General features: G+C 43.0%; 1 protein-coding gene across 12 annotated transcripts in view; it reads right to left on the reverse strand.

The window, feature by feature from the left end:
* The window catches only part of LOC119960968 (protein unc-80 homolog), a 475,408-nt gene that overhangs the window by 64,436 nt on the left and 387,812 nt on the right, over positions 1-23,160 (reverse strand). For 6 of the 12 annotated variants that reach the window (XM_038788541.1, XM_038788537.1, XM_038788528.1 and 3 more), the window contains 5 exons: positions 18,616-18,739; positions 15,978-16,184; positions 11,511-11,690; positions 9,223-9,495; positions 2,074-2,253 (listed from right to left, as the gene is read on the reverse strand). In XM_038788541.1, coding sequence (XP_038644469.1) covers positions 2,074-2,253; positions 9,223-9,495; positions 11,511-11,690; positions 15,978-16,184; positions 18,616-18,739 — 964 coding nt within the window. Of the gene's footprint in view, positions 1-2,073; positions 2,254-9,222; positions 9,496-11,505; positions 11,691-15,977; positions 16,185-18,615; positions 18,740-23,160 lie in introns of those variants that run through there. The other 6 variants (XM_038788566.1, XM_038788560.1, XM_038788546.1 and 3 more) reach the window with 3 other exon arrangements.

The following is a 23,160-nucleotide window of genomic DNA, read 5'->3' on the forward strand; positions in this document are numbered from 1 at the left end:
CCACCTGTTTCCCTAGCCAATGCCACAAAGGATGCTCTGGGATTTTGCACTGCAACATTAAAAACACATTTGACTGCATTGATGTCATTCAGGATTGTATCGCGCACGGCCAAAGACAACACACTAATCAGGAAAGATTACAATCCGGAACTAACTCCCATTATTCTTGAAAGCAAATCTCCAGATTTTTACTAAGGCCAGCCATTATATGGTGTGAACAAATTAAATGAAGACTTTCTCACACATGTGTTGCTTTACTGAGTTTGAATTTGGTATTGGAATCTGTTGTTTTGACATGGACCACATTTGTAGGCATTTTGGATTATTGTATTTTCTGTATAACTACATCAATATAGCCAATTGGAAACCTAATCTGCCTCAGTCTTGTCTGGTGAACCAGCGTGTAAATTTGGCAGGTATACTGACCAAATATATCCCTCAACCAATGTTACTAACCTTCCGATGTGCAAACTGACTGCTGTGTCTCCTGTACAATGGCATTGATTGTACTTCAAACGTATTTCATTAACTGTGAAGCTCTTTGGGATGTTCTGAGGTCAGGAACTACAGTATATCGACCCACCTCTCACCCACTCCCCCATGCGCCCTCCATGTCACTCATTGCCAACTCATACCCTGACCACGCTCCAAGGTCTCTCATACCCTCCATGCCAACTCAATGCCAATTCACCCACTATTTGCCATGGGAGGATCCCAGGAGCTATGTGGAGATGAAATAAAATACATGACTAGCCATCTAATAGAGCTCTCACTTTACACACTTTATTGTGAAAAAACTCCCATCCATAAAGCCCATTCAAACCGTTAAAATCTCAAGTAGTTAATCTCTTAGGAACAAACTTCTATTTATATTACACATCAAAATCAGCAAATCTTTTAAGCTGTCAATCAAACTGTGAATTCAGATACCTCCTGCTGAACATTTCAAACTCAGCCAAGCTATTAGGGAAAAGTCAACAATGCTGCACAAACATATACTACACTAGCTGGCCTGTGAATTAAAGCAATTCAGCAGGAGTTTGTTTTTTAACAATCACTGACAACATTGGCCACATTTTTTTCTGAAGTTTAAAGAATGGTAGATATAAAAAAACCTTCATATCATGACAGTTAAACAGAACTGTCCATCCTTCTTTACATATACTCCATGAATTCATGACTCTCATACTGTGGGTTAAGGCCCTTGCAAAAGCCAAAATGGGATCTGTTTGATCTCACCACTGAGTTCAAATAGCCTTCTGAATTTGGGTTTCCCTCCTGTGAGATTCATGCCCTGACCCCTTACCCCACAAACAAAATGGGATCTGTTGGAAACGGGGGCATGACTTTCACAACGAGGTCCTGTCTATTATTTTTAAAGATCTGTGGTGTCTTCCCAGCTCCATGAAAATCCAGCCTGAAATGTTCTTTCATTGATGCATCTTTTTATGTTTTAGATCAGTTATCTCACGTTGATCAGTAATCACACTTCAGACTAACCTACTTAGTATGGGAGAGTGTTTCTATTCACACACACTTATATATCTACACACACACATACACTGAGTTAGATTTGTGATTTATAAGTAAGCGGGGGGAAAAAGCAATAAGCAGGAAGCTTTTTTTGGAATAGCATAAAATTCTGATTGAATTTTTCATCACAAATTTTTAAGTTTGGGAAAATTTGCTCCTTTGTCAAAAATTGAACTTTTGTCCTAACATAAGTCATCATACTCTGTATGTGCAATACTGAGCACAAGTTCAAATCAGGGTGGTCCGAAATTCTGAAGTTTGTTGAAGAATTGCACAGGCAAATAATTTATTGATTTGAAATATTGTAAAATACAGAGGTGCATTCAACATTCTAGCAGGCACCATTCAAAGACAATTCAACTTAGACCTCATGTTGTATTAAATACAAAAACAGCAGCTCATGCTACTTCTCATAGCCTAAACAAATTACGACTGTTGAAATGAAAAAAGTGCAAATGATGAATAGACTGTCATGTTCGATCTACTCAAAGCAAATATCATGCGAGTTGAATTGAAGCTCTGTTAATGACAAATGCTCACTTTCACCATCCTCCTCATCAGTCCTGCTTAGTGTGTCCTGAGAGGCCTGATGAGAAGGCTGGCTGTCCTGCTCCCACACAGTGCCTGTCCCCGTGTTTGAACGAGACATGGTGGCCAGACTCAAGCGGTAAGCTGATGTGGAGGTTCCCACAGTGCTGATGGAAGGTTTGCCTTGGTATGCTGCAAAGATATAATGAACAAGTTATGTGAGACAAATATGGCAATGCAAGATTCTGATTAGACTCTTAGTATTTTCATCAACTGCAAGGCAGTAACAGGAGTCTTGCACAAAAAGATATAATGACCAGAAAATATTAGTAAAATGCATTAGTCAATGGGAGAATTGTAGGCACAGCTTCCTGTTTTCATTGTGTGGAGGATGACAGTGCTGCAAAATGGGACATTATGGCAGTTTGCATTTGGGGACAGCTTCGACCTAGAATAGGAAGGAAACCACTTGCTCAAAAGTGATTTGTGTCCACACCATAAGGTTATCCTACTGCGTATTTCAGTTGGACATGTTCCCTCAGTTCTGTGGCAAGCAATCAAATACCAGGTGAGGCATTTCATCTCACTCACATTCTGATCAGAAAGCATACTAATGACAGTTGTGCAGAAACTGTTAGCTTGGACCTGCCTACTATCAATGGAAGGAGAATACATGGTGGTAAGCAGTTCAGGTGACAACATTTAGTAATATGGTGAAGTAAAAGGATATGTATTTAAAAGAAAAACTATGCATGATGGGTTGGTGATACCACTGAGCTGCCTTCATACACTTGCTTGGAAATTGAAAAATATCTTGAAAGCCTAAGCATAAATGTATTCCCTAAAATTATTTATTTCTCAACAACAGTTGTGAATGTGTAATTACTGCCATCTGTAAATGTAAACGTTATTGTATTTTATATTGTTTTGCCAACGATATTAAACATTAAATATTTCTATTGTTTGCGAACTTTTAAGGACGATAATCCTTTATTTCTGGACTCTTATTGCAAAATTAGATCACAGTAACACCAAGCAACACAAACAAGATATATGGGGTCAATTCTGCAGTCTTGTTGCAGTGCTGAGAACACTGTTCTTATGCACAATGTGCGTTACTAGTACATATCTGAACTTGCAAAGTCAAGTTATAGAAATTATTTAAATACATTCCCTGTGTGCAATAGTCTGCTCCTGTGCTGTCACCAATGGTGGAAGTGCGATTTTCAGAGTAAATTTAAAGGCTGATGGAAAAGGTTAATGGGATGTAGCCACTCATAGGTCAGTGATTGCATGGGGGAATGGAACAAAAAATCATGCCTGCCAAGCTCAATGCTGTGTATGGTATCTGCATGACCTAGAAACAGATGCAAGAGACAATGACTTATCTTAAGGAATTAGCAAAGCATGATTACCCAACAGAAGAACCATGTTCCAAATTGCATGCAACTAATATTACCTGCCAACCTGTTCCACATTTACTGCTCACTTATGTTAAGGCCTCATCCAATCTTACAGTTCTTTCACTGCATTCATACATAGTCACACTTCAACTGAGTATACGCTCACAAGTTGAAACTTACAATTGAAAGCTTTGCCACACTAATCTGCCAAACCATTGTAACACAAGCATAGTCACTGAGGATGGGATTGACACTGGTAATATGTAGTGGCCTCTGGTACTTTGAGAAATGCAGCAATGCAGTAACATTAGGGAGCCGCCTTAACGCTATTCATTGGAAGATTAGGTCAAAGTGCAGGCCATGCTGACAGGCTATTGTGATTGTTCCATCAATCAATTGTTTGATACTTACACAAGCAGCACATTAATTAATGTTATAGTGGTAGATGGGCATGGGGTGTAACAGTTAAGAGCCAATCACTGAGCTGGTTGCAGGTATCACTGGTACAAATGGTGAAGTTCTGTAATTGGCTCCTTGCTGGTCCTGAGAAAGCTGTACCAATTATCCTCAGTGACTGCTGGGTACATTTACTATGGTCTGCAGTCATAAAAGGTGCCCATTAGTTACTCTGGCATGGTTTCCTTTATTGTACCACTTCAACTATGTAGTAGAAGCCCTTCAAAATTAAGCTTTATCTTAAGCATGAAAAACATTGGCAAATTAATGAGCTTTAATGAGCACTAAGGCATGCAAACTCCTAAACACATAAGATTCAGCAGATCATTAAATTGCAGCCTAATAGGAAACAAATACTGGGTCTGTTTTCCCAATTCCATGACCCTTCTGTCCCCATGCTGCAAATTTTCTCCTGGAGTGTGCCACCGCAGAATTGGCCCCATTGTATATACATGGAGGAATGTTGTAGTAATCCACGGGAGGCAGGAGTTCTGTCACCACACCAATATTTATTTACAATAACGATATTACAGGAGCAGCTACAAACAGTGCTGCTAGCAGTCCAGTCAACTTAAGACTGACTCACAAAGCCTACACAGGTGATTATATGGGCCCCCTCAATGAGCTATCATTGAGGGAGCTCATACTCCAATTGGCCAACCAATAAAGCCAATTGGAGTTCATAACACCCCTCCCCCCCAAGGTCCGAGGAATTCCTGCCAGCTGGCATTCCTCTGAGCTTCTTCCTGCTCCTCATGTATGGGTCTGTCACCTCTGTGTCGTCCGCCGGGTCGTTCTCCGAAGTGGGCGGGGTGTACCTTATAGGTGCCCGTCTTTTCCTTAATGACCTCCTTGGAAGCTGTTCTTCCTCCTCCTCGGGGAGAGGTGTCGCGGCGGCCTCGTCAAGTGTGTCCATCTCCGACTCTGATGACTGGATGACGGGGTCTGGAGAAATTGCTCGGGGCTGGGGTGTGGGTATCCTTTCCGTCTGGGCTATCCCAGCTTGAGGCGGTCCTGCTTCGCCTGCCTCCAGGTGTGGTTCCGCTGCCCTTATTTGGTCTAGGTGTTTCTTCAGCACCTTACCTCATATTGAAACCTCATAGGATATGGGCCCTGTTTGGGACTCTACCGTGCCTTTGACCCACGTTGGTCCATTTCCATAATTCTTGACCCAAACCGGTGACCCCACCTGGAAATGTCTCTGCTGCCGACTATTATCATGCCCCCTGCGTTGGGCCTCCTGTTGTTTCTCCACTTTCTCCGTTAAATTTGGGAAAAGGAGACTCAGCCTCGTTCGCAGCCCCCTTCCCATTAAGAGTTCAGCTGGCGGTATGCCCGTTGTGGAATGCGGTGTGGTCCTGTAATCAAACAGCCAGTGGGAGAGCTTTGTGTCTATTGACGCTGCCGGCTGCTTCTTGAGTCCCGCTTTAAGTGTCTGGACCACTCTCTCTGCCAGGCCGTTGGTCGCTGGATGGTAAGGGGCTGTTTTGATGTGACAGACTCCGTTTTCCTTCAGGAATTTTCCAAATTCCCCACTTGTGAATGCCGTTCCGTTGTCCGACACCAATACCTCCGGAAGTCCATGTGTTGCAAACGAGGCCCTGAGCTTTTCAATTGTCAATGCTGTGCTTGCCGTGTTTACCCGGTGGACGTCCAACCATTTGGAGTGGGCGTCCACTATCACCAAAAACATTGAGCCCATGAAAGGGCCGGCGTGGTCAATATGCAGGCGGGTCCACGGTCTGCCTGGCCATTCCCACGGGTGCAATGGCGCCGCTGATGGCACTCTTTGCCCCTGTTGGCACTCCTGGCACTGACGTACCAAGGTTGCTATGTCTGTGTCCAAACCTGGCCACCAAACGTAGCTTCGAGCTAGCATCTTCATTTTAGACACCCCTGGGTGTCCGGATGTAACTCAGTTAAGATTGCCTGACGGCCCTGAGCTGGGACGATTACCCAGACTCCCCATAATAGGATACCATCTTCTACGGTTATTTGGTCCCTTCTGCTCCAGTATGAGTGCATCTGGGGCTCCACTGGTCTTTCCAGTTCCCCTGTTAGCAGTAAATGTTTCATCTTGGCTAAAACTGGATCTTTTTGCGTCCACAACCGAATATGCGTCTACTGGTAGGGTGTCCAAAAAATTTAGAGTCATTACTGTCGCCTCTACTTTTGGTATTTGCGGCGGAGTGTCTGGGAGGGGAAGTCTGCTCAAAGCATCTGCATGTGCTACTCGCGTTCCCGGTCTGTGCTCCAGAACGTATCTATACGCCACCAGTAGCAATGCCCAGCGTTGGATTCTAGCTGATGCAATCGGGGGTATTGACTTGTCTTCTTTTAATAACCCTAATAACGGCTTATGGTCCGTCACTATGGTGAATTTCCGCCCGTACAGATACTGGTGAAATTTTTTTACTGCAAATATCACCGCCAGTCCTTCCTTCTCGATTTGGGCGTACTTCCTCTCAGCCATCGCCAAGGTCCTCGAAGCATAGGCTATTGGCCGTTCTTCCCCATTCCTTCCTCTATAAGCTAAGACGGCTCCTACCCCGTAGGGGGATGCATCACAAGTGACCACCAACTCCTTCCTTGGGTCATAATGCTCTAGGACATTTTCGGATGACAGCTGTTCCTTAATGTCCCTAAATGCTCGGTTTTGGCGGGTGGACCATTTCCATTCTTGCCCCTTTTTTAGTAGCTGGTGGAGGGGTTCTAGGATGGACACCCTATTCTCAATAAATTTTCCATAATAGGTTACCAACCCTAGAAATGATCGTAACTCCTGGACCATGGTGGGAGCTGGGGCTTCTTTTATTGCCCTTACTCTGTCTTCTAATGGATGTAAGCCTGACTCGTCTACTTTATATCCCAGGTATGTCACTTGTGGGGCCAGAAAAACACATTTTTCCCTTTTTAGCCGTACAGCTGCCTTTGCGAAACGCCTGAGCACTTCCTCCAGGTTCCTTAAGTGTTCCCTGTTTGTCCTACTCGTGATTAAGACATCGTCCAAATAAATCGCCACCTGCGGTAGTCCCTGCAGAATATTTTCCATCGTACGCTGGAATATAGTGCAGGCTGATGACACTCCAAAAGGTAGCCTAGTATAACGAAAAAGGCCCTTCAGGGTGTTGATCGTAGCGAACTTCTGGGAGCCCTTATCCAGTTTTAACTGCAGGTAGGCGTCGCTCATGTCTAGTTTTGTGAACAAAAGCCCACCTGCCAATTTGGCATATAGGTCGTCTATTTTCGGGATTGGGTATTTGTCCAGAAGTGCGTATTTGTTTACTGTCTGTTTGAAATCTCCACAGAGACGTATCGAGCCATCTGGCTTCAAAATTGGTACCACCAGCGCTGCCCATTCCGAGAAGTGTACTGGTCTGATAATGCCGTCGCGCCGTAACCTTTCTATTTCGTCATCTACTTTCTTCCTTAATGCAAAAGGTACCGGCCTGGCCTTACAAAATTTCGGAAGGGCTACTGGGTCCACGTGCAAAGTTGCTTTGGCGCCTATGATTTCCCCCAAACCTTCCTGGAAGACCTCCGGATATTTCTGGAGTACTCCACTCAACTGCCCGCTTCCACTCTGGAAAATTTTCATCCAATCTAATTTTAGGTCTTTCAGCCAGTTCCGTCCAATTAAGCTCGGTCCGGAGCCCTCTACTATCGTCAACGGTAATCTGAGCAATTGTTTCTCATATTCCAGAGGTACATGAATCGTGCCTAGAACTTCCAGGGGTTCCCCCGTGTAGGTTTTAAGTTTCGTCGATGTTTTTGTTAGGGTTAGTGGCTGGAGTCCATCTTTGATTTTTCTAAATGCTGCCACTCCTATTACTGATACGGCCGCACCCGTGTCTATTTCCATTATTGACGGCCGCCCGTTCACCCGTGGGGTAATCCTAATGGGTTCTGATTTCTTTGTTGTAATATTATATAATTGTTCCCCTTCGGAGGAGGATGGGGCGTCTAGGTTGTGTACTTCCCTGCGTCCCCACCTGCTATTCCTCTTTTGCCACCTCCTTCTAGGGTTTCTATCGCTGTTACCCCACTCTGTCTGGTGCCAGAAACGGTCCTTCTCTGTTGGGAGAGCCTCAGCCGGTACTTCCCTCTGTCTCCAGTTAGTCCTGGCAGACTTGGGGGCAGTTCTGGGGTTTTCCTTTTTCCCTCTATTCCTCAGGTTTTTCCTGAGAGCGGCTATCTGGTAGCAGGACCCATTGTGGTAGTCCCTCTCACAGGTATCTACCTCCATTGGCGTGCCCTGTAGTTCCTGCGCCCCACTTGCTGCCTTTTCTAGGGACAGTGCGAGCTGTAACGCCTGTCTGCAGTCTAGCTCCGTTTCCGCCAACAGGCGTTTCTGTATTGTGAGGTCGTTTATACCACACACTAACCAGTCCCGAAGCATTTCATTTAGCGTCGGGCCGAACCCACATTTTTCCGCCAGCCTTCTCAGGCGGGTCAAGAAATTCGTGACTGACTCCCCGTCTTCCCGCTTCGCTGTGTAGAATCTGTACCTACGCAAAATGAGGGGTGGTTTTGGGTCGTAGTGCTCTTTCACCAATTTCGTTACTTCTTGGAAAGTTTTCGTGTCCGGCGCATCGGGATAAGTCAGACTACGTATAATGGCGAAAGCGGAGGGTCCGCACGCCGACAGCAGGATAAGCTGTCTCCTTTCGTCCGTCAGTATATCATTTGCCCGGAAGAAGTAACACATTCTCTCCACATACTGGGACCAGTCCTCAATAGCCGGGTCGAATGCCTCTAACCTCCCAAAAAACGGTATTTTTAAAATGGCACGGCTTACCCTCCGAGTGCGGCAGCTGGTCTCCACAAAATTCGTAGTTTACCTCGTCGCCACTGTAGTAATCCACGGGAGGCAGGAGTTCCGTCACCACACCAATATTTATTTACAATAACGATATTACAGGAGCAGCTACAAACAGTGCTGCTAGCAGTCCAGTCAACTTAAGACTCTCACAAAGCCTACACAGGTGATTAAATGGGCCCCCTCAATGAGCTATCATTGATGGAGCTCATACTCCAATTGGCCAACCAATAAAGCCAATTGGAGTTCATTACAAATGTCATCCTTCAAAAGACACTCCTATTAATTCAACCTAAGGAGATTAACACCGCTACATTATCACAATAGTTCCAAATGTCTGCAGTTTTAGGCTCTCCAACAAGAGATTTAATTAAGTGACAAATTATGGATACTTGTGTGGTGTGGTTACACTATTAGGACACATTTTATTTGTGATCTGCAGCAATCTACAAGAAAATAAATGCTTTCTGAGACTACCATTACCTGATCCACTGTGCACTGCCTCCTTCAGGATTTTTAATTCGCTGTGAAACTCAGCGACTAGTGAACTCTTGCAGAGTGGTCTCGGAATGAACCTGCGCTCGAGCTGGTCTACAATATGATGGCGTGCAGTCATTTCTTCATGACTTTCCGCTGGTTGACTTAATAGCTGGGAGAATTCCAGAGAGAAAAGAAGCATAAATTTGCTTTTGTAGAAACCATTCTCGGCAGTTCTCTTACTTAAACGGCATATTTTTCTTCCTTTTAACGCTCTTGCTGTAACATAGAATACTGACAATTTATGTGCAACCAGGTGATATTGCACTGCAATTATGCTCTACAATTGACTGCTAAGAGTAGCACAAATTTAGCTTTTCATTTTTCCTCTCTTTCTTGAAGGGATAACATAGTTTAGATTTAAAAGCCTTAATGTAAAGCGAGAAAGAAATGGGCATTGCCATCTCTGTCGTGACTCACCTCAAGAAACAAGAGATTTAACACTTGGCATATGCAACACTTGTATTAGCAGCTCATGATTTTGTTGGTAGAGGTTTAGAAGGTGCAGATGGCTCAAGATTTCAAAAGCTTTTAGCTGCATTTATAGCCCATACTGTGGACGGGAGCAGATTTTGTTCAATCATATATCAAGACATGACGGGCAAAAATACAGTCCAGGGAGGAGCAGGAATAGGCCAAGGATATCATCCGCAACTTGGCAGCTGATACATGAACAGATTTAGTTGTGAAAAGCGCTGCAGTTCCAGCAACAGATAGGCATCATTGAATTAAAGAACAAAACACCTGTCAACAGGTAGTTAAGGTAGCAATAGGTCACTAATTAAAAAGCTTAACAGGAGCAGGAGGAGGCCATTCAGCCCCTTCAAACTTACTCTGCCCTTCATTATGATCAGGGCTGATCATCCAACTCAATAGCCTGTTCCACCTTCTCTTCTCCCCCCCCCCCCCCCCCCCCCCCCCCCCCATATCCTTTGATCCTTTTAGCCCCAAGAATTTATCTAAATTTTTCTTGAAAACATGCAACTGCTTTCTGTGCTGGTGAATTCCACTGGTTTACCACTGTGGGCGATGAAATTTCTCCTTCTGTCAGTACTAAATGGTTTATCCCGTATACTTAGACTGTGACCCCTGGTTCTGAACTCCCCTGCCATGGGAATATCCTTTCTGCATCTACCCAGTCTAGTCCAGTTAGAAATTCATAGGTTTCTTTGAGATCCCCCCCTCATTCTTCTAAACTCTAGCGAATATAATCCGAACCGACTCAATCTCTCCTCATACATCTTTCATCCCAGGAATCAGTTTGGTAAACCTTTGTTGCACTTCTATAGCAAGAACATCCTTCCTCAGATAAGGAGAGCAAAATGTAACACAATATTCCAGTGTGGTCTCACCAGGACCCTGTATAACTGCTGAAGGACACCCCTGCTCCTGTACTTGAAGCCTTTCGCTATGAAGGTCAACATATAATTTGCCTTCTTTATCACCTGTTGTACCTACATACTTCTTTCAGCAACTGATGTACAAGTTCACCTAGGTCTCGTTGCACATTCTCTCAATCTACAGCCATTCAGATAATAATCTGCCTTCCTGTTTTTGCTACCAAATTGGATAACCTCACATTTATCCACATTATACTACATCTGCAATACATTTGCCTTCTCTCTCCACTTCTCCACATCACACTGAAGCATCTCTGCATCCTCCTCACAGCTCACCCTCCCACCCAGCTTTGTGTCATCTGCAAAATTAGAGATATTATATTTAGTTCAATCATCTAAATCATTAATAGATATTGTGAATAGTTAGGGTCCTGACACTGATAAACCTATATTTAGCTGTTTTGATTAAAATTCACCAAGTTTAAAAAATGATGAGGTATTCAGAGAAATTTTTAAAAAGATTACGTTTTAATACATTGCTCAATCATTCACGGCAGATTTTGCCAACATGCAAATTAGTCCATATGAAAGTTGGAAGACAAAAAGAAATACTTTTCAAAAGGGGCACAAAGTTTTGGTCACAATATTAACAATATTGGGCGGGGTGGCAAAAGTTCGGGCACACTATTTACCTAAATTGTGCCAAAACTGGAAATTCTTCCCCTCTATATTCGCATATGCAACAAACTATAATAAAGAACGTTGAAGAATATCCATAGATTACATGATTATTTCTGTAGTTTAATTAGCTGAAACTGATTCAACACAATTATCACAGACATTTAAAAGAAAATCTGCCGTTAGAAAAATGATTGAGAAGTTTCTTTACCTTACATTGGATAAAAGGACGCAGAAGAACGAAGATAGGGATTCTTGTCCTCACTATAAAATCAATAAAATCCCACATGGCAAGGCCTCCGACCTTTCGCAGTGCCATTTCTTTGACTTGCAAACTGAGCTTATACCATTGACTTCCCAAATGACGCTCAAAGCAGACAAGGATCACCTTTAAAGCTAACAGGAAGATTTAAAATAGAGAGACAAATAAGAAGTCATTACTATGAATTAATTTTGTTTAAGATAGTTGATATTAGATTAAGAATATAGTTGATTGGATTGGAATAAAGAAATAAACAGTGTTAGGATCCCGGATGAGAACCCAATTATTTGCAATTTATAGAATGGTGAAGAAAGGTGACAGCACCACAGGAGTGCTAAAACTGACCAATAGATATTTTACACATAATGTTTTGAAATGGAATGGCCTCTGAAACTCTTGTAGACATATCCATAATGATCAACAAATACTGATTCCCACTTTTCATCTCAGGAAGCGGTCCCACGTAATCAGTTAGGAACCTAGTAAAAGATTCCCCAAATTCCGGGTGCTGATTTGATTACCGCTTGTTTTCCTATCACTTGATACGTGTGACACGTACAAAATAATTCAACTACGTCCTTATGTAGTTCAGGCCAATAAAAATGTTTTCTACTTTTGCTCGAGGTTTAGTCCTAAATGCCTTTCTACTAGAACCTCATGCGCTACCCACAAAACCTCCTGGGTGAAATCCTCCATTGGACGACGTCGGAATCAGGAAATGTGATTGGGCATGGTGCTGCCCTGTTCTGCCCACTGTCCACCAGGTGCATCAGGGACAGGAGTGGGGGATGGGAATCCGAGGTGCTGCAGTGTCCCGACACCTCCACTGCGGGAGGCGCCAGCACATGTTGATCCACAGCCAAAACCTGACCGGCACGACCTCCTGCTCCTGCACGATGTTGGACTCCTCCACCTGTGCTTTCTGGTGCTGGATGCTCATGGGCAATCCCTCATGCAGTTCCTGGCTCTGCGACTACATCTCCACGATCATTGGGACTGTCTGTTCCAGAAGCCCAAAATCTGTCTGGACGGCAGTTAATCCCTAGGGTCGGCCCACCCTCCGACCCTCTGCCTGCTTAGGAGTACCTACCTCCTAAGTTCCTAAGTAGTGCACACCAGATAGTGTCTCGAGACCCAAGACACTCCGGAGCTCGAGTTCAATGATGACACGGATTTCCCATCACAGCCGTCATCCAACACCCTCCACCATCCCAGAGACATTCACCTCAGTTGGGCACTTTAGTGAACATTTAAGTTTTCTTATCTCTCTTCCCCTCTCATAAGTTTCCTTTTTAACTGAGGCAAAATCTCTTTAATATCCCCAGCTATGACTCCTTTGCCTTGACTACCTGTGGATTTCTCGTTTCCCCAGTTTCTATCCTTCACAGACTGAAAATGATGCCAAAAACTAAACCTTTATTTATGAACAAATTCAAAATCATCTGCCATTTCTGCTGCCTATCTAATAGTTTTAACCCTTTTGCTCTTCCGACTGAGTTCTCACTACTACATGAAGTGAATATTTAAATTCCTCTGGAATAATAATTTCCATAAGAGATTCATACATTAGGTCTATTTTTAATGCTGTTAACCACCTTTCAAAATTATTTTGTTTGATTCTTTCAAATTCTATATATATCTGACATGGTTCTTTCCTTATATTTCTAAATATCTGTCTATAAGCTTCTGGCATTAGCTCATTTGCATGTAAAATGGCTTTTCTCACCTCATCATAATACCTCATCACCTCCTCTAGTGATGCAAACACTTCACTAGCTCTGCCTACCAATTTTGATTGGACTAACAATACCCACATGGTTTATTGGCCAATTCAGATGTTTAGCTACTTTCTCAATTGAGATGAAAAAGGTTTAATTTGGCAGTGCTTGAACATACTTAAACATATTTCCACTAGGCTTTTCACTAGGAGAGGCTACTCCTTCCTCTAGACTTTTCTCAATGTCTGCATTTAACTGCAATCGTTCAAGTTGATATTCTCTGTGCCTTTCCAACTCCTTTTCCTTCAGTTCCATTTTCCAAAGTTCAAATTCTCTCTCCTTGTCTTTCTCTTTCTGCCCTCTCTTTCCTTTCCTTCTGCCATTATCTCTCTTTCCATTTCCTTTTCTTCTGCCATTGCCACTCTCTCCTTATCTTTTTCCTTTATTTCTAATTCCAATTCGGAGTGTTTCATTTTAAAAAGTCATGATGTAACTCTTTCATTTGTAACTGGATCTGTCTATAGTTTCAATTTACCACAGGATTTTCAATTGAACTGAAGTGTCTTGAGTTCCCTCATGAAAAATTCTCATCAAGGGCTCTGCACAGAGAAAAGCAAGTGAGCCTGATTGTTAACTTTATTTCTAAGTGGTCTTTGAGCTGTATTGTATTGCTTAATTTGAAGATATATAGTTGCAGCTGGAGGGAGTAAGTTAAAGTTTTATCCTTTTATTTAAGAACTGTTTTTACTGTGAAGCCATATAACTACAGTATATAACTTTGTTGCTAATGTGATTGATTTGGTGTTCAACGATGTTAACATAAAAATACCTATTGGTCAGTGTTATCACTCCTGTGATGTGTATCCCAGCACTGAATGTACTGCTGAGTAGCTGTTGAAAGAGCGAAAAATTTGGAGAGAATTAGATATTTATAGCACAGAAGGAGATAATTCACTCCATCAATGTCTGCTGGCTCTTTAGTAGACAAATCCAAACATGTTTCCCCACATAAACCCTGCATAGACCCTTTGCATGAAAGATTTGTTGAATCTTTCTTTGCCTTAAATGACGCACTGCTCCCTCCTTCCACTGCTCTTTGGGAAAAGATTCTACTCAACATGAAGAAAGTACTGCTAACCTCCATCTTTACACTCTTTAGTGACTATTTTAAATTAATGACATTTTGGGCTGGGTTTTAATAGTTTTGAGTCACTCGCAGTGGGAAATTCGGAGGTTTCAGCAGGTAATTTGTCAGTGACTTATTAGTCCAACCATTCATTGCATTAGCATCTAACTTTTCGGTTTCCTGTCCAATAAATGCTACTAGGTGTGAGGAAAGGCTGGATAAACTTGGATTATTTTCACTGGAATGACAGAGGTTGAGGGGTGATCTGACAGAGGTTTACAAAATTATGAGTGGCATGGACGGAGTGGATAGACATGTTTTTTCCCCAGGGTGGAAAAGTCAATTACTTGGGGACATAGGTTTAAGGTGCGAGGGAAAAGTTTAGAGGAGATGTGCGAGTCAAGGTTTTTTACACAGAGGCTGGTGAGTACCTGGAACGTTCTGCTGGAGGAGGTTGTGGAAGCAGATTCAATAGCGACATTTAAGAGGGATCTTGACGAACACATGAAAAGGATGGAAATAGAAGGATACGGAACTCGGAAGTGCAGAAGGTTTTAGTTCAGGAAGGTATCATGATTGGCCCAGGCATGGAGGGCCGAAGGGCCTGTTCCTATGCTGTACTGTTCTTTGTTCATTGTGATCATAACCTGCATGAGTCTATTTCAGCTGATGTATTTAAAGGGACCCTGCTAGTGGAAGGAAGATTTGGGAAATCCAACACAGAAAAATCGACAACAATGGAGTCACATTGTGGAAAAGCAGCACTTCAATTCAATGATGCCTCCCTAGGGTTGAGACTTTGTGCCATAAGGACCCACAGGGAGATCCTGTTCTTGACTAAGCAGAGGAAGAAACCAGCTACATAAGACAAGACGGTGTGGCTGGAAGTAGCTGAAGGGGTCAAGAGTGCGGTGTCATACACCTAGATAAAGTGCTGGAAGCGGTTTAATGCTTTAATCATTTTAGGAAAGGTTATTTGCAGGGCACATTCAAGTATACTGTGATGTGCGTCTAACACTAACCCCGGTCCCTCAGCTTTCCTAAACCTACTTCTGTACATCACTCTTCTTATCAATTTCCAATTTGACCATCTACCTTCACGTTACTGTAATGTCAAACCTATCCTTCACAATTATCCCACATAAATGTTGTCCATCCATCCACTCAACAAATTCCATTGCTCTCACTTCCAGCTACCTGGTTACAGAACAAAATATCACACGACCCCCTGGCGTGCAGCAGTTACTTGTGTTGACTTCATGCTACAGTGAAATATGGTCATGTGCACAAGGATGACTTGACTCACATCTTCTTACGTTGACAGTTCTAAATCATGTTCTCCATCTCCCATGGACCCATACAGTGTCACATTGGAGGTGGTGCAGCAGGAAGAAGATTCCTCAAAGGAGGTCGTTCACTCAATGAGTGCACCATCAAAAGACTCAAGCAAACTGTCAGCCAGCTCAGATACACATAGTTTCAATCCTTTTTACAACTCTGTAATGGACGTTTGTTTCAAGTCTGCTGAATGTTTTTGTTTAATCTATTGCTGACAATAAAATGCTCTCCAACATTACCCAAGTAAGCTGCCTGGCTTGTGGACTCGGCCAATCCTTCCCGTCGCAGGTCCTTTCCAGCATCCCCAGGGGTAGAGCAGTGTGCTGGGGAGTTCTCCAGCATGAAGTTCTTGCTGCGAGAAGTGCTGATGATTCGTGGTGGAAGGAGGATGTTGATTACAGTCTGCAACAGCAGGAAAACCTCAGGCTGCTCCAAGTTAGGGCTATCTATACCACAGAGGAAAATTGTCACTTTAAAAAAATGTTAGCAATTTGATTTTGTTTTGCCAGTGAGAGAAGATTCACACTGCCATTCATAGTATCAGTTTCATTTCAAATCAAGAAAGGGCAATTACAACTTTTGGTTTATGAGTAAACTTTTCATAAATTTACCAAAAGAATTGTTCCCCATCTCCCCTTTATTGCTTTATTCCGCTTTTCCATCTTCAACAGTCGCTGAAGATTGGCATGCCGGTACTGCAGGCGGTGAGGAAAGCTAATGGCATGCTGGTCTTCACAGCAAGAGGCTTTGAGTATAGGAGTTGGGATGTCCTGCTGCAGTTATACAGGACCTTGGTGAGGCCACACCTTGAGTATTGTGTATGGCTTTGGGCTCCTAGTTTGAGGAAGGATATTCTTCCTATTGAGGGTGTCCAGCAGACTAATTCCCAAGGTGGCAGGACTGACATTTGAAGAAAGACTGGATCAACTGGGCTTATACTCACTGAAGTTTAGAAGAATGAGAGGGGATCTCAGAGAAACATATAAAAATCTGATTGGACTGGACAGGCTCGATGCAAGAAGAATATTCCTGATGTTGGGGGTGTCCAGAACTAGGCGTAACAACCTAAAGAATAAGGGATAAGCCATTCAAGACTGAGATGAGGAAGAACCTTTTCTCTCAGAGAGTTGTAAACTTGTGAAATTCTCTACCACAGAAAGCTGTTGGGGTCAGTTCGTTGGATACATTTGAGAGGGTGCTGGATGACATCCTTGCGGCTAAAGTAATCAAGGGGTATGTAGAGACAGCGCAAGTGGGATACTGAATTTGTATTACTAGCCATTATCATATTGAATGGTGGTGCAGGCTCAAAGGGTTGAATGGCCTACTCCTGCACCTATTTTCTATGTTTCTATGCTGACCTCTTTCAGCTGGGAGAGTGGCCGATTTGAAGCACAGATATTTACACAATATCAGTTGACATCAAGAAACAGGAAATTCTTCAATGGTGGGTCAGTGATGTTGGGTGCATTTTCAATCTGCCGCCCAGATATGATGGTGGGATGTGTGCTATCAATCCTGCCCCACCACCCCCGGTGCATAGTTAATTAGGTCAGGGCCAGAAGTTATGGCGTGGGTGGGATTCTGTGATCCTGAGGCTAAGCGTTGACGACATCAACACGGCCTCAGGATCAGCAATTCTGGCCCCTACAGGAGGCCAGCACGGCACTGGAGCGGTTCACGTCGTTCCAGCTGCTGAACCCGGTGTCAACTGGGCGCCGCGGGACCCGCGCATGCGCAGTGCCATCCGCACACATGCGCAGTGACACCGGCGCCAACGCGCGCATGCGCAGTGGCTTCCTTCAACGCGTCGGCCCCGACGCAAGATGGCACAGGACTACAGGGGCCGGCGCAGAGGAAAGGAGGCCCCCAGCCAGAGAGGCCGGCCCGCCGATCGGTGAGCCCCGATCGCAGGCCAGGCCACATTGGAGGCCCCCCCCCGGGGTCGGACCCCCCTCTCCCCAAAAACAGACTACCCCCGACCCTTCTACGCCAAGTTCCCCCCGGTTGAGAGCAGGTGTGGATGGCGGCGGTGGGACTCGACGTTTTTACGACGGCCGCTCGGCCCATCCCTGGCGGGCCTGGCACGTAGAGAAGCCCCTGAATTGGCGCCGCACTAACCACGCTGGCACCGAAGGTGCCGATTCTCCGCTCCGCGGAGAATGGCGTGTCGGCGTAGGGGCGGCGTGGCGCGATTCGCGCCAGTCGCGGGGATTCTCTGGCCCGGCCCCGGGCTGAGAGAATCCCGCCCCCCCGTTCCTGCCCCCGCCATGGGACTTGGTCCCAGATGGGAGAAATCTGCCCGATGCATCGGATTTAAAAAATGAACAATCACCTTACTAGTTATCGTTCACTTTTCATTGGTAGCTCCATGCGACATGGTGCCATTTGTAATAGTCTGAATGAAGGATAGCTAAATCTGTCAATTAAAAGTAATAACGCCTGAAAGATTTAACTTGGGGTCCGCTAACTTGAAGTCCAATATTCTATGGCTAGAGGGGCTGGGCCATTTTTGGTAGATCCATTCGACAAACACAAGCTACCTTTTCTTTTGAAAAAGAGTTATGTTAAATTATAACTTATTTTACCTTCTACTCAACAAAAATAATGTTTTTCTCATTTTAAATATATTCATAATATTTAATGTTGAAACAGAAGTTATGCTTTAAGAAAACTATATCAGGCATGATATTTAGCTATGATTACATTTTCGAGCAAGCATCACAAAATTCCCGAATTTATGTTGGTGGAAAGATGTTCTTCAACTTCCAGCAAATGTCCTTTTTTCTCATATGTGTGATATATTTTCTAACTAAATAGAAAACAAGATGTGCAGAAGTAACGCTACTGCTTTTAAATATAATTATAATAACAGACCTTTGCTCCCAGTTCCAACTGTCAGCACAAATGGTATCAGAAGATTCAGGAGCATTCCTTCCCTTCTCTCCTGGTTAGTAAATGGGGAAATCACATGGCTTAAGGGGAAGTCTTCTTTCAAAGCCTTACATGAAAAAAAAAAATTTCACTTAAAATATTTTTAATAGCTCCAAAAACATTTCAAATAGCTCTATGACAGAATAGAATTTGTTGTTGATGTAGTAAAGTAGAAAGGCCATGGCTAGAAACATATAGGCCTGAACTTTCTCAAAGACTGAGAGGATCGCTGGCTTGGCCAGTCCTGATTCCGGAGCTCCCATTCCTGAATCCAGCACCCACCATTCTCTCACGGGGGAACGGGGAATTATATGGGAAACGGGATGGATTTTAGTTTGCACATCTGTGATTCAAAGAGGCAGCTGAACACATAGAAGTGCAGCTGTTTTCAAACAGATCCAATTTTCGCTTGTGGGATGTCCAATACAGGACTTGTGGGCTTTAGACCTTCCAGGTGGTGATGTTGGGAACCTTTTGGATAGAACCAGGGACAGCTTTGGGAGAGGTGGGTAGCCTTTTGGGACAGGTCAAGTTAAAAGTTCTGTTAAAAGTAGACATGAATGTGCATAAAAAGTGGAAACATTCATTGGAATTGTTAACTTGCCAGGGCATTGAAATCTCCTGGCGTTTAATAAAATGAACAGTCTGCAGCTTAAAAGATCAGTAATAGATGGATTCCTACTTCAAGGAGATAGGATACTTATTCCGGCATGCCTCCGACAATGAATTCTGCAACAGATTCACGAGGGTCATTAGGGTATAGAAAAATGTTGTAGAAGGGCAAGACAATATGTGTACTGGCCTGGAATCAACAAGGATGCCGACAGTCATGTACAGGAATATGCAATCTGCCGAATGCATCGACTTATGCAATGCAAAGAAAGTATGGAAGAAAATTAACTCATCACCAATCCATCGATCTAAGTTGGTATGGATTTGTTCTACTTTAAAGGTTGTGACTATCTAGTCACAATCGTATTATTCCAATTATCCCGAGGTGATGACGCTGAATAATTTAACAACAAGGTCTGTCATACGTGCATTTTTGCACGCTGTGGGAGACCATTACATGTTGTCTCTGACAATGGTCCTTGCTTCACAAGCTGGCAGTGGACAAAATGTGCAGAAAAGTACAACTTTAATCACATCACATCAAGCCCACTGTACCTTCAACCAAATGGCAATGCAGAGAAGGGCGTAGGAATAATCAAAAATTGTTCTATAAAGCAATCGATGACAACAAAGATGTATCTTTGGCACTTTTGACGTACAGAGCAACACCACTGTTATCTGGATTATCGCCAGTTTAGGCGCTAATGGGTAGAAAAATCCGCACCATGTTACCTGACATGACTATTCCAGATATGGACCATCAAGATATAAGCAACCGTATCAAATTAAGAAAACAGAAACAAAAAGAGAACTGTGACAAGCAAACAAAACCTCTATCAAAATTAAAAGGAGACTACGGATGTCTACAAAATCCAGATGGTGGATGGCAACACATAGCTAAAGTTCGAAGACAAGTCGCACCCAGATCGTACTTAGTTCAGACTGAACAACGTTCTATGTTCAGAAGCAATGGAAGATCACTGTTGTGGATAAAAAATCATGTTTCGTCTCAACATCAAAATGTTATTGATCAAGATAACATCTTCAAGGACATTGACTTTTCTAATCCTTACTTGTCACCAATACAACAAGACAATATGGAAAACCAACTGCACACTTTGAACAAACCACTGAGAAGATCAACTGGAACGAGAAGTCCACCCAACGGATTAAATTTGTAATGACTATAATGATTATTAATTTGACAACAACAATGTGATATAAGTTATTTGCAACTGAATTTAAAAAGTAATAACAAGTTCATAATTAACAAAGTTTATAATTTTTTCTTTTCCAAAGAAAGGGAGGAATGGTATTATCCTAAATGTAAGATCTGCAAGGTTAATGAAATGTATAAGTCAACCACGAGAGGGAGCTAGATGTACAAGTATATAAAACATTGATGCTAAGCCTTATGGGTGAGAACAGTAAGAAGTCTTACAACACCAGGTTAAAGTCCAACAGGTTTGTTTCAAAAACTAGCTTTCAGAGCACTGCTCCTTCCTCAGGTGAATGAAGAGGTATGTTCTAGAAACATATATATAGACAAAGTCAAAGATGTAAGACAATGCTTTGAATGCGAGCATTTTTAGGTAATTAAGTCTTAACAGATCCAGGGATAGGGGTAACCCCAGATTAAAGAAGTGTGAATTGTCTCAAGCCAGGACAGTTGGTAGGATTTCGCAAGCCCAGGCCAGATGGTACGGGATGAATGTAATGTGACATGAATCCAAGGTCCCGGTTGAGGCCGTACTCATGTGTGCGGATCTTGGCTATAAGTTTCTGCTTGGCGATTTTGCGTTGTCGTGCATCCTGAAGGCCGCCTTGGAGAACGCTTACCCGGAGATCAGAGGCTGAATGCCCTTGACTGCTGAAGTGTTCCCCGACCCACATTATGGGTGAGCGATTGAGGAGAAGGCTAGAGAGCATACTGAAGGAAAGATAGTGTGAGTGCGAGCAGATCATAGTTAATGTTATAGTGGAGGAACTAGTGGTAGATAAATGTAGATTATATCTTTATTATCAACTGTATATTATCTAGGAGTACGTGTTGAATCCAAATTAGTAGTGTTAATATATTTATAGCTTTGTTCAAGTTAAAGCTATTTTGTGGTCTTTGTGGACACTATGCCAACTATCCTGAATTCAGCAACATAAAGAACACCACAGTAAGGAGGGACGGCATCATAGAAGGCTCTTCAAATTAAACCATATGGGTAGAACTTAAAAACCAAAAATGAGTAATCACATTTCTGGGAGTGTTCTATGGGCCTGAGAGAAAAAGACAATCATATATGGAGGCAAATTTCAGAGAAGTGTAAAAGTAATGGGGCAGTGATAGTGGGGAATTTCAACGTCCCGAACATTAACTGGGTTAGCCATAGTGTAAAATGTTTAGAAGGAGCGGAATTCTTAAAATTAATCCAGGAGAATGTTTTTAGCCAGTACAAAGAAGTTCCTACAAGTGAGGGGTGGTCCTGGACTTAGGTAACAAAGCTGGACAAGTGATTGAAGTATCAGTGGAGGAGCATTTTGCAGACAATGACAATAACTCCATTTGATTCAAGATTGTTATGGAAAAGGAAAAGGATGTAGCTGAAATCAAAGTTCTCAACTGGGGGACAGCCAGGTTTAAAAAGATCAGATCTGATTTGTCCTGTGTGGATTGGGAGCAGGCACTTTTAAGTAAATCTGTAACAGAACAGTGAGATGCATTCAAGAAGGAAATAGGGAGAGTACAGGGCCAATATGCTCTAATAAAGGAAAAAGATGGGACCAACAAATCCAGAGCACCCTGGATATCGAAAGGTATAGAGCATCGTATAAAGAAAAAAAGGAGGCTTATCGAGGGCTCAAAACAGCAGAAGCCTAAGACGATGACAGAATGTGCAAGAGGGTACTAAAAAAGGGAATGAAGAGAGCAGAAAGGGGGCATAAAAGAAGCCTGGCAGGTAAGATAAAGGAAAATCCTAAGTTGTTTTGCAAGTACATTAAAGGTCCAGGGATATCTAGGGAAAGAGTAGGACCAATTGAGGACCACAGTGGTAATTTGTGTGTGGAGCTGGAGGATGTAGGTAGAGTTCTAAATAAATACTTTGTGTCACTGTTCATTAGTGAGAGGGACGATGAGGGTGTCAAAATCAGGGGGAAAGACTGTGATGAAATTAAAGAAATTAACATAGACAGGGAGGAGGTTCTGAGTGGTCTGGCAGGCTTAAAGGTAGGCAAATCTCCAGGGCTAAATGAAATGTGTCCCAGGCTGAGTGAGGCAAGGGAGGAAATAACAGGGGCACTGACAACAATTTTCAATTCGTCTCTGGCCACAGGAGAGATGCCCGAGCAGAGGATAGCCAATGTGGTACCATTATTCAACAAGGGAGGATGGAATAAACAAGGGAACTACATACCAGTCACTCTAATATCAGAGACCCTCATTACACTTGAGATGCATTTAGATGTGCCCTTGCGATGCAAAGGCATACAAGGCTATGGGTCAAGTGCTGGAAAATGGGATTGGAATAGTTTGGTGGTTATTTTTGACTGGCACAGAAATGATGAGCCAAAAGGCTCTTTCTGTGCTGTAGACTTCTATGACTCGATGATATAAATAATCTGGATAAGAAGACAAATGATTAGTTCAGTTTAACATTAGACTTTAACAGAAAAAAACAAACAATTCTGGAAATGTAGAGCAGGTTATGCTGCATCTGAAAAATACAGTTTGCCGTTTTTGTGTAATCATTCATTGGAATCAAAGGAAGCAATTTTACCTTATTCATCCAGCAGGAAATTGATAGGATTTGGTGAAGTGCCTATTTTACTTTCTATTGACTTCAAAGGGAAGTAATTTGGGTGGTGTGTAAAACAGGCAATGTT

The sequence above is a fragment of the Scyliorhinus canicula genome, chromosome 2 (genome assembly GCF_902713615.1).
Source record: "Scyliorhinus canicula chromosome 2, sScyCan1.1, whole genome shotgun sequence".
Taxonomy (NCBI): domain Eukaryota; kingdom Metazoa; phylum Chordata; class Chondrichthyes; order Carcharhiniformes; family Scyliorhinidae; genus Scyliorhinus; species Scyliorhinus canicula.